The 11816-nt window shown below is 50.7% G+C and overlaps 2 protein-coding genes and 1 long non-coding RNA gene across 4 annotated transcripts in view; 1 reads left to right on the top strand and 2 right to left on the bottom strand.

Annotated features, from left to right (window-relative positions):
• Positions 1-16: 16 nt before the first annotated feature.
• DOK1 (docking protein 1) lies at positions 17-9962 on the top strand. 2 transcript variants are annotated; one of them, XM_070572296.1, is made up of 5 exons: positions 17-196; positions 545-844; positions 997-1090; positions 1285-1469; positions 1709-9962. In XM_070572296.1, exons 1-5 carry the CDS (start codon positions 137-139, stop codon positions 2513-2515), a joined length of 1446 nt encoding a protein of 481 aa, XP_070428397.1. In that variant the 5' UTR covers positions 17-136; the 3' UTR covers positions 2516-9962. The 2 variants fall into 2 exon arrangements, with proteins under 2 accessions (XP_070428397.1, XP_070428398.1); XM_070572297.1 differs by lacking the exons at positions 17-196; positions 997-1090 and having other exon boundaries at positions 551-844; positions 1709-2942.
• LOC139075514 (uncharacterized) lies at positions 178-1776 on the bottom strand. Its single transcript, XR_011525954.1, has 2 exons — positions 1661-1776; positions 178-949 (listed from the first exon to the last, which is right to left on the bottom strand). It is a non-coding gene; the product is annotated as an uncharacterized lncRNA (long non-coding RNA).
• The window catches only part of M1AP (meiosis 1 associated protein), an 87787-nt gene continuing 79678 nt past the window's right edge, over positions 3708-11816 (bottom strand). The window contains exons 8-10 of the mRNA XM_008530298.2: positions 6399-6605; positions 5143-5283; positions 3708-4160 (exon numbers count right to left, since the gene is read on the bottom strand). Coding sequence (XP_008528520.1) covers positions 3987-4160; positions 5143-5283; positions 6399-6605 — 522 coding nt within the window. The 3' untranslated portion in view covers positions 3708-3986. The remainder of the gene's footprint in view (positions 4161-5142; positions 5284-6398; positions 6606-11816) is intronic.

The raw sequence follows: 11816 nt of genomic DNA, 5'->3' as shown, positions 1-11816 counted from the left end.
CTTCTTGCTCTTCTTCCTAATCCTTCAAGGACCGCAGGGGCCGGGCGAGGGGCGGGAACGCCTCCAGTGGGCCCGCCCCACCCCGCCCCGCCCGCAACCCCGGGGCCAGGAAGTGCGAAAAGAACCGCCGCGGGCCATGGACGGGGCCGTCATGGAAGGAACGCTCTTTCTGCAGAGTCAGCGTTTCGGTACCAAGGTAGTTGGGGGCAAGCGTTGCCGAACCCCATCAGAGATGGGGGGCTGGGGGGCGACAGACCCCAGAAAGAGGGAGGAGGCGGGCCGCGGGTTGGAGCGCGGCGCCTGAGAGCCCGGTGACGCTCCCGCGAGGTTGCTCCGCACCGCGGGGGGAAGCGTCCGCCGGGCTCAGGGTACGCCCTCTCTAGTCCTGGGGAGACGAGCGGCTTCCTCGGCCCGGTCGACTACGCCTCCCGTCGGGAAGTCTCCGAGCCGAAGTCGGCCTGCGCCGGTCTCTCTTCCCCGTCGGGGCCCGGGCTGCCGCTGCGCGCCCGCCCCCTGCCCAGCGTCTCTCGCTCTCTCTCCGCAGAGGTGGAGGAAGACCTGGGCCGTGCTGTACCCGGCCAGCCCCCACGGCGTGGCGCGGCTCGAGTTCTTCGACCACAAGGGGTCGAGCTCTGGAGGGGGCCGAGGGGGCTCGCGCCGCCTGGACTGCAAGGTGATCCGTCTGGCGGAGTGTGTGAGCGTGGCGCCCGTGGCGGTGGAAAGCCCCCCAGAGCCTGGCGCCACAGCCTTCCGCCTGGACACCGCGCAGCGCTCCCACCTGCTGGCGGCCGACGCGCCGTCCAGCGCCGCCTGGGTGCAGACGCTGTGCCGCAACGCCTTTCCGGTGAGGGGGCCAGGGCTGCGGCGAGGGGCTCCAGCTAGGCGATGCGGGGGTGGGCAGAGTTACAGCCGCAGAGGAACTGGGTTAGCTCAGGCCCTGGGAGCCGCACTGAGGGAATTACAGGGTCTTCAATACTTTCTTTCTCTTTACCCCAGAAAGGCAGCTGGGCTCAGGCGCCCGCCGAGAACCCACCCAAGCTTTCTGCCCTGGAGATGCTGGAGAACTCCCTGTATAGCCCCACCTGGGAAGGTAGACGCCTGAGAAGCCCGGGCAGGGATGGGGTGGAAAGGAAGGGTGCCCTTGGGAACGGGGTGATTAGAGGGCCCAGGGACCCATGAGGAAGTAGGAAGCTTCTGAGAGCTGGCTTCCAAGTGAGTGCTTGGACAATCCGCCCCAGCCCCTAGTCCTGGCCAGGTGCCCGTCTAACTGTGTATTCCTTCCAGGATCCCAGTTCTGGGTAACCGTGCAGAGGACTGAAGCCGCTGAGCGCTGTGGCCTGCATGGCTCCTATGTGCTGAGGGTGGAGGCTGAGAGGCTCACGCTGCTGACCGTGGGGGCCCAGAGTCAAATACTAGAGCCACTCCTTTGCTGGCCTTACACTCTCTTGCGTCGCTATGGCAGGGACAAGGTGCGGGGGCTGTCAGGGAGGGCTGGCTTCCTGGGTTTGGGCAGCTGTGGGTGAGGTGGGGCAGGACAGGAAGGTGGGAAGCTCTGTCCTCTGGATAACCCTTCTTTGCCTAGCTCAGGACCACACCCACCTCCCCAGGTAGTCTTTTCTTTGTAGATCCCCTGGGTAGTTAGTTTGGCCCTGTGACTCACCTCCTCTCATGGCTCCTAGTAATGTGTTTCCCTCCACACCCTCTTCAGGTCATGTTCTCTTTTGAGGCTGGCCGCCGCTGCCCCTCTGGCCCTGGAACCTTCACCTTCCAGACAGCACAGGGAAACGACATCTTTCAGGCAGTTGAGACTGCCATCCACCAGCAGAAGGCCCAGGGAAAGGCCGGTCAGGGGCAGGATGTTCTCAGAGCTGATTCCCACGAAGGAGAAGTGGCAGAGGGGAAGTTGGCCTCCCCGACCCAGGAGCTCCTGGTCAGCCCTCCAGCCCTGTATGCCGAACCCTTAGACTCCCTTCGCATTCCTCCAGGCCCTTCCCAGGATTCTCTATACTCAGACCCCCTGGACAGCACCCCTGCTCCAGCTGGGGAGGGGGCACAGTTAAAGAAACCTCTCTACTGGGACTTGTATGAGCATGTGCACCAACAGTTGCTGAAGGCCAAGCTGACGGACTGCAAAGAAGATCCCATCTATGATGAACCTGAGGGCCTGGCTCCAGCTGCTGTCCGGAGCCTTTATGATCTGCCTCAAGAGCCCAAGGATGCGTGGTGGTGCCAGGCCCGGGTGAAGGAGGAGGGTTACGAGCTCCCCTACAACCCTGCCACCGATGACTATGCTGTGCCACCACCTCGGAGCACAAAGCCCCTCCCAGCTCCCAAGCCCCAGGGCCTGGCCTTCCCTGAACCTGGAGCAGCAACTGGCAGTAGAAGCAAGGGCCACAGCTCAGATGCTGCCCTGTACAGCCAGGTCCAGAAGAGCGGGGCCTCAGGGAGCTGGGACTGTGGGCTCTCTAGAGCAGGCACTGACAGGACTGGGGTCAAGCCAGAGGGCTCCACGTGAGAAGTAGGGCAAGGCTGGGGTTCCTGATAGGAGGACCATGGGGAGGTGGCACTGGGGATCAAAGAAACCTGTTAGGACAGTGGGAACCAGAGGGCTGGAGGGGCATGTGTAAGACCAGGGGATCAAAAGGATCAGGGAAGGATGATCACTCCCAAGAAGTCCTGAAAGTGGGACAGATGGCAGGGGCTGAGGGATGGGACCTGGGGAGGCCAGCACCCCTAAGTCATCCCTGCCAAGGGATTGGACAGCTGCTGGACCAGGTCTGTGGAAAGCGGTACTTGGTCAGAGTAGCTGCAGTTTGAGAGACCTGTATGGAGGCTATAGGGAGATGCTGGCCTGTGCCTGGATCCTCACCCCTGCATTGTTCTTTGCCAGAGATATATATTTTTTTTAAGTTTTATTCTCATTAAAGTCAGTTTGGGTTTAAGAGGTCTATGTGTGTGAACAGCCACAGAGAGGACAGAGTGGCAGGGTGTGCTGAGTGGGTGTGGAGGGGATCAGGAGGAGAGCCAGGAATGTGTTGGGGGCCAAGAAAGGAGGAAAGGGCCCCCGGGAGGGGAGCCAAGCAGTGTGGTGGTTCAGAGCCTGGGTGGTCCAGTCAGGCCCACCTGGGCTTGACCTGGCTTAGTGACCCTGGGCAAGTTGTATAACCTCTGCAGCCCTCAGTTTCCCCCGCTGCCCCTTTGTAAAACAGCAAAGCTTAATAACAGACTCCACCTCACAGGACTGTTTGTATGAAAGGAGTTAAATTTCCCAAGTACTTAGTGCAATCTGAAGCACAGAATAAGCATTTTATAAATGGTAATAGTTATTCTGTAGATGGAGAGGCTGGGCAGGTAAGCAGCGTGGGGAGAATAGGAAGGGAATCGGTCTTTTTCACACCATCCTCTCTCTCTTCTCAGCCATATGTCACCCCCTCAACACAGAGACACACACAAACACACGCATTTTGCATGTAGGTACCAAGCACTAACCACTTGTCAATTTGGAGGCTACAATGTGGTGGTGTAGTAGGAGGGGCACAGGCTTTGGAATGAGGCTTGGATTTCAATCCTACTTGCTTTTCATGAGCTCTGAAAACCTATCCTTGTCTCCTGAGGCCCGGTTTCCTGAAGGTGACCTGACCTCATCCACCTGCCTACACAGAGCTACCAGGAGAAATTTGGGCGTAGGAATGCTCCTAACAATGGTGGAGGCTTACTTGGTGTTTAATCTTCATCTGTATTAACAGTATCAATTGATGCAAAAGAAAATGAGAGTCCCTGCTTGGGGAAGGAAGAGGTTTGGGAGTGTCTCTGGGCCTGAGGAGTGGGGTGGTGGGGCACTGAGCACAGAGCAGGGGAAGGCTCTGTTTCCCAGTCACCCAGAGCTCACAGAGGCTCAGGTGGATGGGAAGTGAGTCTGACCACAGAAAGCCATCGTGTGAGCCTCAGCTTGGTGGAGTAGGGCAGCTGGCTCTGGCTCTGGTGACTTAGGGCCCTGAGAGATACTCCTCCTCCTCTGCTTCCTCCTCCATGGAAAGCTGGAAGAAGGCTTCTGAGGAAGCTTTGCTGGCTGCTAGCATCTTGTGGGCTTTGCCAGGGGCTGGAGTCATAGTCAGGGGGGCCACTGTGGCTCGAACTCGGTTCATTTGCAACTGCCCAGCCTGCAAAGAAAGCAAGCAGAGCCTTCTCTGAAGACCAGAGTCCTGCTCTCCTGTCCTGTTCCCTGCTGGGCCCCTGTCCTAACTCCTTCAGGTGTCCCAACTCTGGAGTGCCTGCCTCAAGGCCCAGGGCAGTCGAGTCCCCTGGGTTCTAGCCTCCACAGCCCCTGTCTCCTGGCTGAGTGTCCCTCCTCTGTTAGCTTGCCCATCAGCAAACTCATGGTGGGCTCTGCTCCCACACATTGGTTACTGCTGCCACCTCTAGACTGACTGTAGTTTGGAAACGCCTTTCTTTTGTAATTTCAGCTAAGGCAAAGCAGGAGTTTTCTAAAGGCTCTGTTCCTGGGAAACTAGGAAAAGATTAATAAGGGCAAAAGGAAGCCCAGATATATAGATTATGGATTTTGCAAAAATAACTCTACACCCTCAATTACTCTTCTCTCTTCAGCTCTTGTCACTAGAGCCCTGTCTCCAAGCTGCTAACCTTGGTCAGCCTCCTTTTCCTCCTCTGTAAAATGAGCATAACACTTACCTTGCAGGGATGCTGTGAGGATTAAATGAGAAAAATATATGTGAAAGTACTTGTCACAAAGCCTGGCAAATGACTTCTCAGTACATGCTAATTCCCCTCCCCTCGGGCATTTCTTTTCCCACCTTCCCTTCAGCCTTTTCTGTCAATTGAGGGCTGTGGTTGTAGTTCCAGTGTAGCAGGTTTGCTTAGTAGGACAATGGTTGTTAAATGACTAGGGAGTTACCATAAACACTACAGTTAAGATACCGAAATATTATTCTATGTAAATGCCTGAGCAGAAAAGCCCCCCTACTGGGGAGGGGTTGTCATTTCCTTTGTCTAGGGCAAAGGGCCACTCTTTCTCTCTCTCCTCTGTTAGCCCAGTTACCCCCTCCACCAGGGGAGATGGGGAGGAGGGCTCTCTTGGATTCTGGGCATAAAGGGGAGGGAGGGAAGTAAGGAGAGGAGCTGTACCTTTCTCAGGGCCCGGCTCTCCCAGCTTGGGTGGAGCCGGCCCTGAGGCTTGACAGAGGCGCTGCTCAGGTGTGAGTACAGGTGGCTCCAAACCTGCAAGGGGTTGTAGGTGGGCTCCAGCTCCAGGCTGTCCAGTGTGCTCTGAGGAAGAGACGGGGAGCTTTACCCAGGGAACTTGAGGTCACAGAACACGAGACGTCAGGCAGAGACCTTTGGGTGTGAGAGGCTGGAGGAGGTATGAGGACCCAGGGCTTCACTGGAGGCTGTGAAATAGATGTGTGTCCCACTGGGCGTTCTGGCCCCCAGGTCTGAGTTCTTGTGAGGTAAGTGTCAGGCAAGAGTACAAGAAATAGGAGCGACCCTGAGTGGTTAGGGGCACCAAACACGCTGGCCCTGAGAAGTGTGTCATGGGATTCTGAGAGGGGCCGGATTCCTGTGAGGGTTACAAGGGAACCAGTGTGCGCAGCTGTAGGGAGGGTGTGTTGGAGGCCTGGGGGTGCTCCTGGTCTGCAAGGCCAGTACACTGAGTTCTTCAGCCTGTGAGGTGAGCATAACCGGAGGACACGCGAGCACAGCATTCCTGAGCAGTCAGGTTTTCCGGCCACAACATCCTGTGCCAGGAACCATTGGCTCCAAAGTGAGACGCTGATCGAGCCACAGCCACTCGTGCCCACCTCTCTCTGCATCCCCACAGCCGCCAAGCCGAGAGCACAATCCCAGGCTCTGTCCTCTCTGCACGTAGGCCGGCGATCCAGCAGTGATGTGGTTCCAGTTCTCCCCACCCAGAGCCCCCTCCTGCCCTCAGCCTGCGGGGGCTGGCAGAGGAAATACCGAATCCAGATCCAAGGAGGAGAAGAGGAGGAGGAGGAGAAAGTGGCCTGCAGAGCTGTTCCCTCCTTTGCATTGGAGTCTCATTTTGAAGCCCTTCCTATCCTGGGAGCCTACATTGGCTGCCTTTTCCTCTTCTCCTCAACAAAGAGATGCACATAAACACAGGTACAGGCACATGACACACAATGCAGAGAAAGAGAGCACACCATCACGCTGGTGCTTCCTTCCTTCTGCCCAGCCTCAGTTCCTACCCTTGCTTTCTCCTCTGCCCCTCTTACCACACCTGTGGAACCCACTTCTCCCTCCACTCGCCTGTCCTTTCCCTCACAGGGTCACTCGTCTCCCTCATCTCTTTCCCCAAACTCCATGAACTCCATTCTCTTCTCTCCCCTCTGTCTCTTGCTTGAGATCTGGGCTCCACTTGCCTCCACAATCTTCAGGCTGTCATCAGGCAGGTCCTCAGGCAGCAGGGGGAAGGGGCTGGGCAGCATCAGTTCCCGTGTGGCCACTGCCTTCACCAGCAGGGTTGGGGAGCGTGATGGCAGGATCACATAGAATGTGCTGGCGGGCTCTCTCATGCTGTGTCCTCCGCTCAGGGGCTCCCCTTTAGCCAACAGCAGCCATTCTCTTTTCTGAAACAAGGACATACATAAATGCTGCTTCGTCTTCTGTCTTTGCATGTTTTGAAGATCAATCCCAATCGAGGCTTCTCTGAGTTCCTGGGCGGGGTGGGGGTGGGGGGGGGCGGTCAGGGAGGGCTGAGCATTTTACCCTGGCCCTGGGAGGGAGGGACTTCCTACCTGACTCACCAGTGCCCCAAGGTACTGCTCTTCCTCCCTGGTCAGGATGTGCACGAAAGGATTAACAATGCAGACGCAAGTTAAGGGATGCCCCTTAACCTGGAGTAGGTGTTTACCTCTTAGAAAATGGTAAATGTAGAGTTCTAAGAATTATAATTCCTAAAAACAGAGACTTGTGTGGGGTGTTGTGAAAATTCAGGTCTTATTTTCAGGGTGATAAAATCTGGTTGTATTGCACGACTGGGGTTAGAGTGGACTGACTGTGGAACATCCTTGGGATGCCCAGAGAGGGGGCTTATGAGGAAGGTGGTCAAGGTCTCGGGCCAAGGGAGAGGAGGAGGAGCGATGAGGGAGAGGAAAGCTTTGTACAACAAGGCAGTGGGCGAGGGACAGGGCCCTTGACATCAACTCAGCCTGTCACAGGGCAAAAAGAAGGGTCAGAATTCTGGGGGCAGTGACTCTTGGAGTGAAGAGTACTGCAGAACAGAGGAGACACTTTGCTGTGTGCTGTGGAGATTACAGAGGTTAGCACATGGATCAGCAGAAGAGACAAGCAGACATGAGCAGATTTTCTAGGTGCACACTTGTAAACCAGGCATGGAAATGAGGCAATTTTCTGTGGTAGTTTTTCAAGGAAAACCACAAAACTCCAGGAAATATGGAGTCAGAACTGTTACAATCATCTGTAAATTGTGTCCTCTTGCTTGAGGTGATCAGCAGTTATACCTGGTACAAACATAACAGTCTCCTTGCTAAATGAGATGAAGGAAAGCACACTAGCTCTACCCACTGTAACTTTTATGAAAACTTGGAAGGAATAATATAAGAGGAAAGGAAAAAAGGAGAAAAACAAGATGTTAAAGGGATAGAGGAATATCAGTGTCTTCTGGAAGACAAGTGGAATGTGATACAGTGAAGCAGAAAAAACTTGCTAGCATTAGAGTTATACCCCAGAGGGAAAGTACTGGTTGGAGGTGGGGGGCAGGTTCTGGAGACTTTAAAGCAGTGTAATCATTTGTGCAGCCCAGAACTCTTGAGGAGGTCTGGTAGGCCGGGCAGGTGGTAGGGTAACTTCAGAAGTTCATGCTTTCTTAACACTTTGCTTATATCTGGAGATGTGCTGTCTTCCTGAAGAATAGATCCAAAATGTGATGGAAAGTCTACCTGATGCTTCTCAAATCCATCAAGGTGGACACAGATGATATAGAAATCATGGTGTGTGTGTGTGTGTGTCGGGGGGCGGGGGCGGGATTTGCCCCTGCTCTGAGGACATGACCTCTTTAAGACTCGAAGGGGTAAGTAGGAATTGCAGGGCGCTCCATTTCAGTTGGCTCAAGTAACGTCTGATGTTGCTCAGGTTTGGATTATTATTGTTATTTTAATCTTCTGCTTTTACACTGGTTCATGCATTTGTTTGTGAATTAGTTTGTTTATTAAGAATTTATTGAGTACTCATTATGTCCCAAGCACTAGGCATGGATATATAGAAATTCATTAGACATGTTCTCTGTCCTCTTAGAGCTTATAATATAGTACATGTGAAGGAAGTATATAGCTTACAGTATAGTATAATAAAGGGAAGGCTTGTAAACTAATGTCTCTAAGACTTAAGATGACTAACTGTTCCGGTTTGCCCATTTTTAGCATGGAGAGTCTTCCATCCTAGAAAACCCCTCTGTCCTCGGCAAACCAAGGGGGTTGGTCACCATTCCAAGACTCCACGGAGAACAGAATATCTTGCCACTGTGGCAAGTCATGGGGGGGGGGGGGTTGCCAAAACTATGGCAGTGTGACATTTCTTGCACCTCAGTGTGATAGAACAAATTCACACCTGCTACATTGTGGGATTACGAAGAAACTTTGTTGCACACAGAAAAGTTCTTGATCCCCAGAATTTGGGTCTATTGATTTTGAGACAATAGCTAAGATTGTGTTGGAGAAATGAGATGCAGAAATGAGTAAGGTCTCTCAAAAGTAACTCTTAATGTGAGGACTATCAGAGGACTGGGAAGAGACTGAGTTGAAAGGATTTTACAGAATGCTTTAAAACTTCTGGACTGATTTACAAGGAGGTTGGCAGAAGGTTCTGGAAGGATGAGAGGCAAATGCACCCTTTTTAGAGTTTGATAAAAATATTGATTTATCTGCAATTCCCAGGAGTATTCTGAGAAAGTGAAAGTAGGGAAGATAAGCTTTAAGGCCCCTCTTTTGGACTCTGAATTTCTAACCTCTTCCTGGACAGTGGTTAATGGCACCAGAGACTTGAAGTCCAGGACCCAAGCTTGAACATGTCACTCAAGTCATGGGTTGACTAGTTGGTACAGGCAATTGTACCTGTGATGGAAATGGTTAATTGCCATAGCAAGTTTCTGAGGCTGAGCAAAGGCAGTGGCATGGGGATGTCCCAGAAGACTGCCTTTGGGGTCCTCAAATCAGACAATGCTTAATGACTATAGATGACTGCTAAGTATCTTAGAATATGCATTTGCTAATTCTAAAGAAAAGAGCATGAGTTGGATGCTGAATTTACCAGAAGGCAGGTGAAAAGGTATCTGTATTTATGTTGTGGTTAGGGACTTTGCTACAGAAGGTGCCAGGGAGCTTAGATTTTAGGAGGCGGGGACTGATTCTGTTAAGAACTAATGTGGATGGGGCAGAGTTGAATGACATGCCATACTCCAAGCTAAGCTGGACTAAAGTCATCCTCCCCCACCCCTGCCCTAACTTCTAATTACGAAAGCTGTGAAGGAAGGTATGGCAGCCACTGTTGGTTGACTGGCCACTGTTCTCCCACCCCCCCATTCTTCTCCCTTCTCTCTAGCCATTTTTTAGCATTTCAGTGATTGGTCTGGGGTGATATGTGACCTAGATTTAAATAATGAGACATACGTGGAAGTTGCTGGGTGGAGCTTCCGGAAAAGCTTCGTAATTTTCTGGCAGGCTTTTTGCTTCTGCACCCTACCCCTTCTTTCTCCCTAGGACAGGACTTGGGCTTAAGGTGCAGCAGCCATCTTGTGACCATGAAGCAACAGGCATAAGGATGAAGTACACCTGATATAGATGCTGCAGTGGAAAAATGGAAAGTGCCTGGGTCCTTGATGGTGTCCTTGATCAACCGCATCAGCCCTGGAGTTGTCTGTCCCCTAACACTTCTTGTTACATGAGAAAAATAAACTCTTAATTACTCAAGTGAGAGCTGGGTTGTTTTCTGTTAGTTGCAGCTAAATGGATCCTTTACAGATAGCAAAGGGAAGGAAGAGGATGTGGGTACTCACTTCCAGGTAAATGAGGAGACGTGAGTAGAAAGGACAATTTTAACGGCACTGGTGTAGACCTTACCAGAAGGGCAGATGGGAATTTATTATAGCAGGTAAAAGCTCTAATCTCACTAAACCAGCATCCCCTTGGTCTGCCATCAATATGATGTCCTGGGACCAAATTCAGTGATTAAAGAAGCATTGACCAACTCCTGAATGGAAGTGTTTCAGAGGCAGCCACTGAGAGGAGGGAAGAGCAAGAGCACTCATTTCCCTTTGCTTGCGGGAAGAGACATATTTCATTGTCATAATGCATCCAGGAAGAGAAATTACAGCTAGTAATGGAAAAGCTATGCATACTTGGGGGTTTTTGGAAACTGGAAGGGCATCAGGAAGAAATCAGGTTAATTTGGCAATTTTGACTTATTCTCTTACTCTCGAAGGCAGGACCAAGGAGGGAAGAAAAAGAAGCTGCAATGTCCACTACTCTGCTACTCTCACCCTGGCTCCCACAAAGGAGACCAAGGGAAGATGGTAAAAGAGATTTGAAACCCTAAAACAGCAGATTATACATTCTTCTCAAGTGAATATGGAACATTCTCCAGGATAGGTCATATAATAGGCCATAAAACAAGCTACAATAAATTTTTAAAGATTGAAATCATCCAAAGTATCTTCTCCAACTGTAGTGGAATAAAATTAGAAAACAATAATGAAAATAAATTTGGGAAATTCACAAATAATATGAAAATTAACATATTCCTAACTAATCAGTGGATCAAAGAATAAATCACAAGAGAAATTAGAAAATAATTCGAGATGAATGAAAATAAAAAAACATACCAAAATTTATGAAATAGAGCTAAAGCAGTGCTTGGAAGGAAATTTATAGCTGAAAACTCCTCTATTAAAAAAGAAGAAAGATTTCAAATCAATAACATAACCCTCCACCTTAAGAAACTAGAAAAAGAAGACCAAACCAAACCTAAAGCAAGCAGAAGGGAGGGAGTGAAACAAACTAGAGTAGAAAGAAGTGAAATATAGAGTAAAAAAATAATAGGGGAAATCATGGAACCAAAAGTTGGTTCTTTGAAAAGATAACAAAATTGGCAAACTTTTAGCTTGACTGATCAAGTTAAAAACAGAGAATGTCCAAGTTACTAACATCAGAAATAAAAGAGAGGGCATCACTAGCAACCATACAGAAATTAAAAGGATTATAAGGCAATATTGTAAACAATTGTATGCCAACAAATTATATAACCTAGATGAAATGGACATATTCCTATAAAGACCCAAACTACTGAAACTGACTCAGGAAGAAATAGAAAATCTGAATGAATCTGTGTTTCAGGTCCTCAAGACCACTCCCAGGTTCAGTGCTTCACTAAGAGGACTAACAAGACTCAGCTTATAGTCATACTCAGGGATGTGATTTATTAAGCAAAAGGATACAAAGCAAAATCAGCAAAGGGAAAAGGCTTATGGGGTGAAGTCCAGAGGAAACTGGGCACAAGCTTCCCAGAGTCTCCTACCTATGGAGTCACATAGAATGTACTTAATTCCTCCAGCACTAAATTGTGACAAAATGTGTAAAATGTTGTCTACCAGAAGAAGTCATTGGAGCCTCAGTGCCCAAGATTTTTACTGGGGGCTGGTCACACAGTCACTTTGTACCTAGCATGTACCAAAATTCTAGACTCCTCGAAGAAAAGCAGATGTTCAACATAAACCATATTTTTTTGCACAAATAGTTTAGGCACAGTGAGCAGCTCTTGTTATTTAG

The sequence above is a fragment of the Equus przewalskii genome, chromosome 14, assembly GCF_037783145.1.
Source record: "Equus przewalskii isolate Varuska chromosome 14, EquPr2, whole genome shotgun sequence".
Lineage (NCBI taxonomy): Eukaryota > Metazoa > Chordata > Mammalia > Perissodactyla > Equidae > Equus > Equus przewalskii.
Note: the sequence above shows the minus strand (reverse complement) of the source record. Positions and strands in the feature narration are given on the sequence as shown.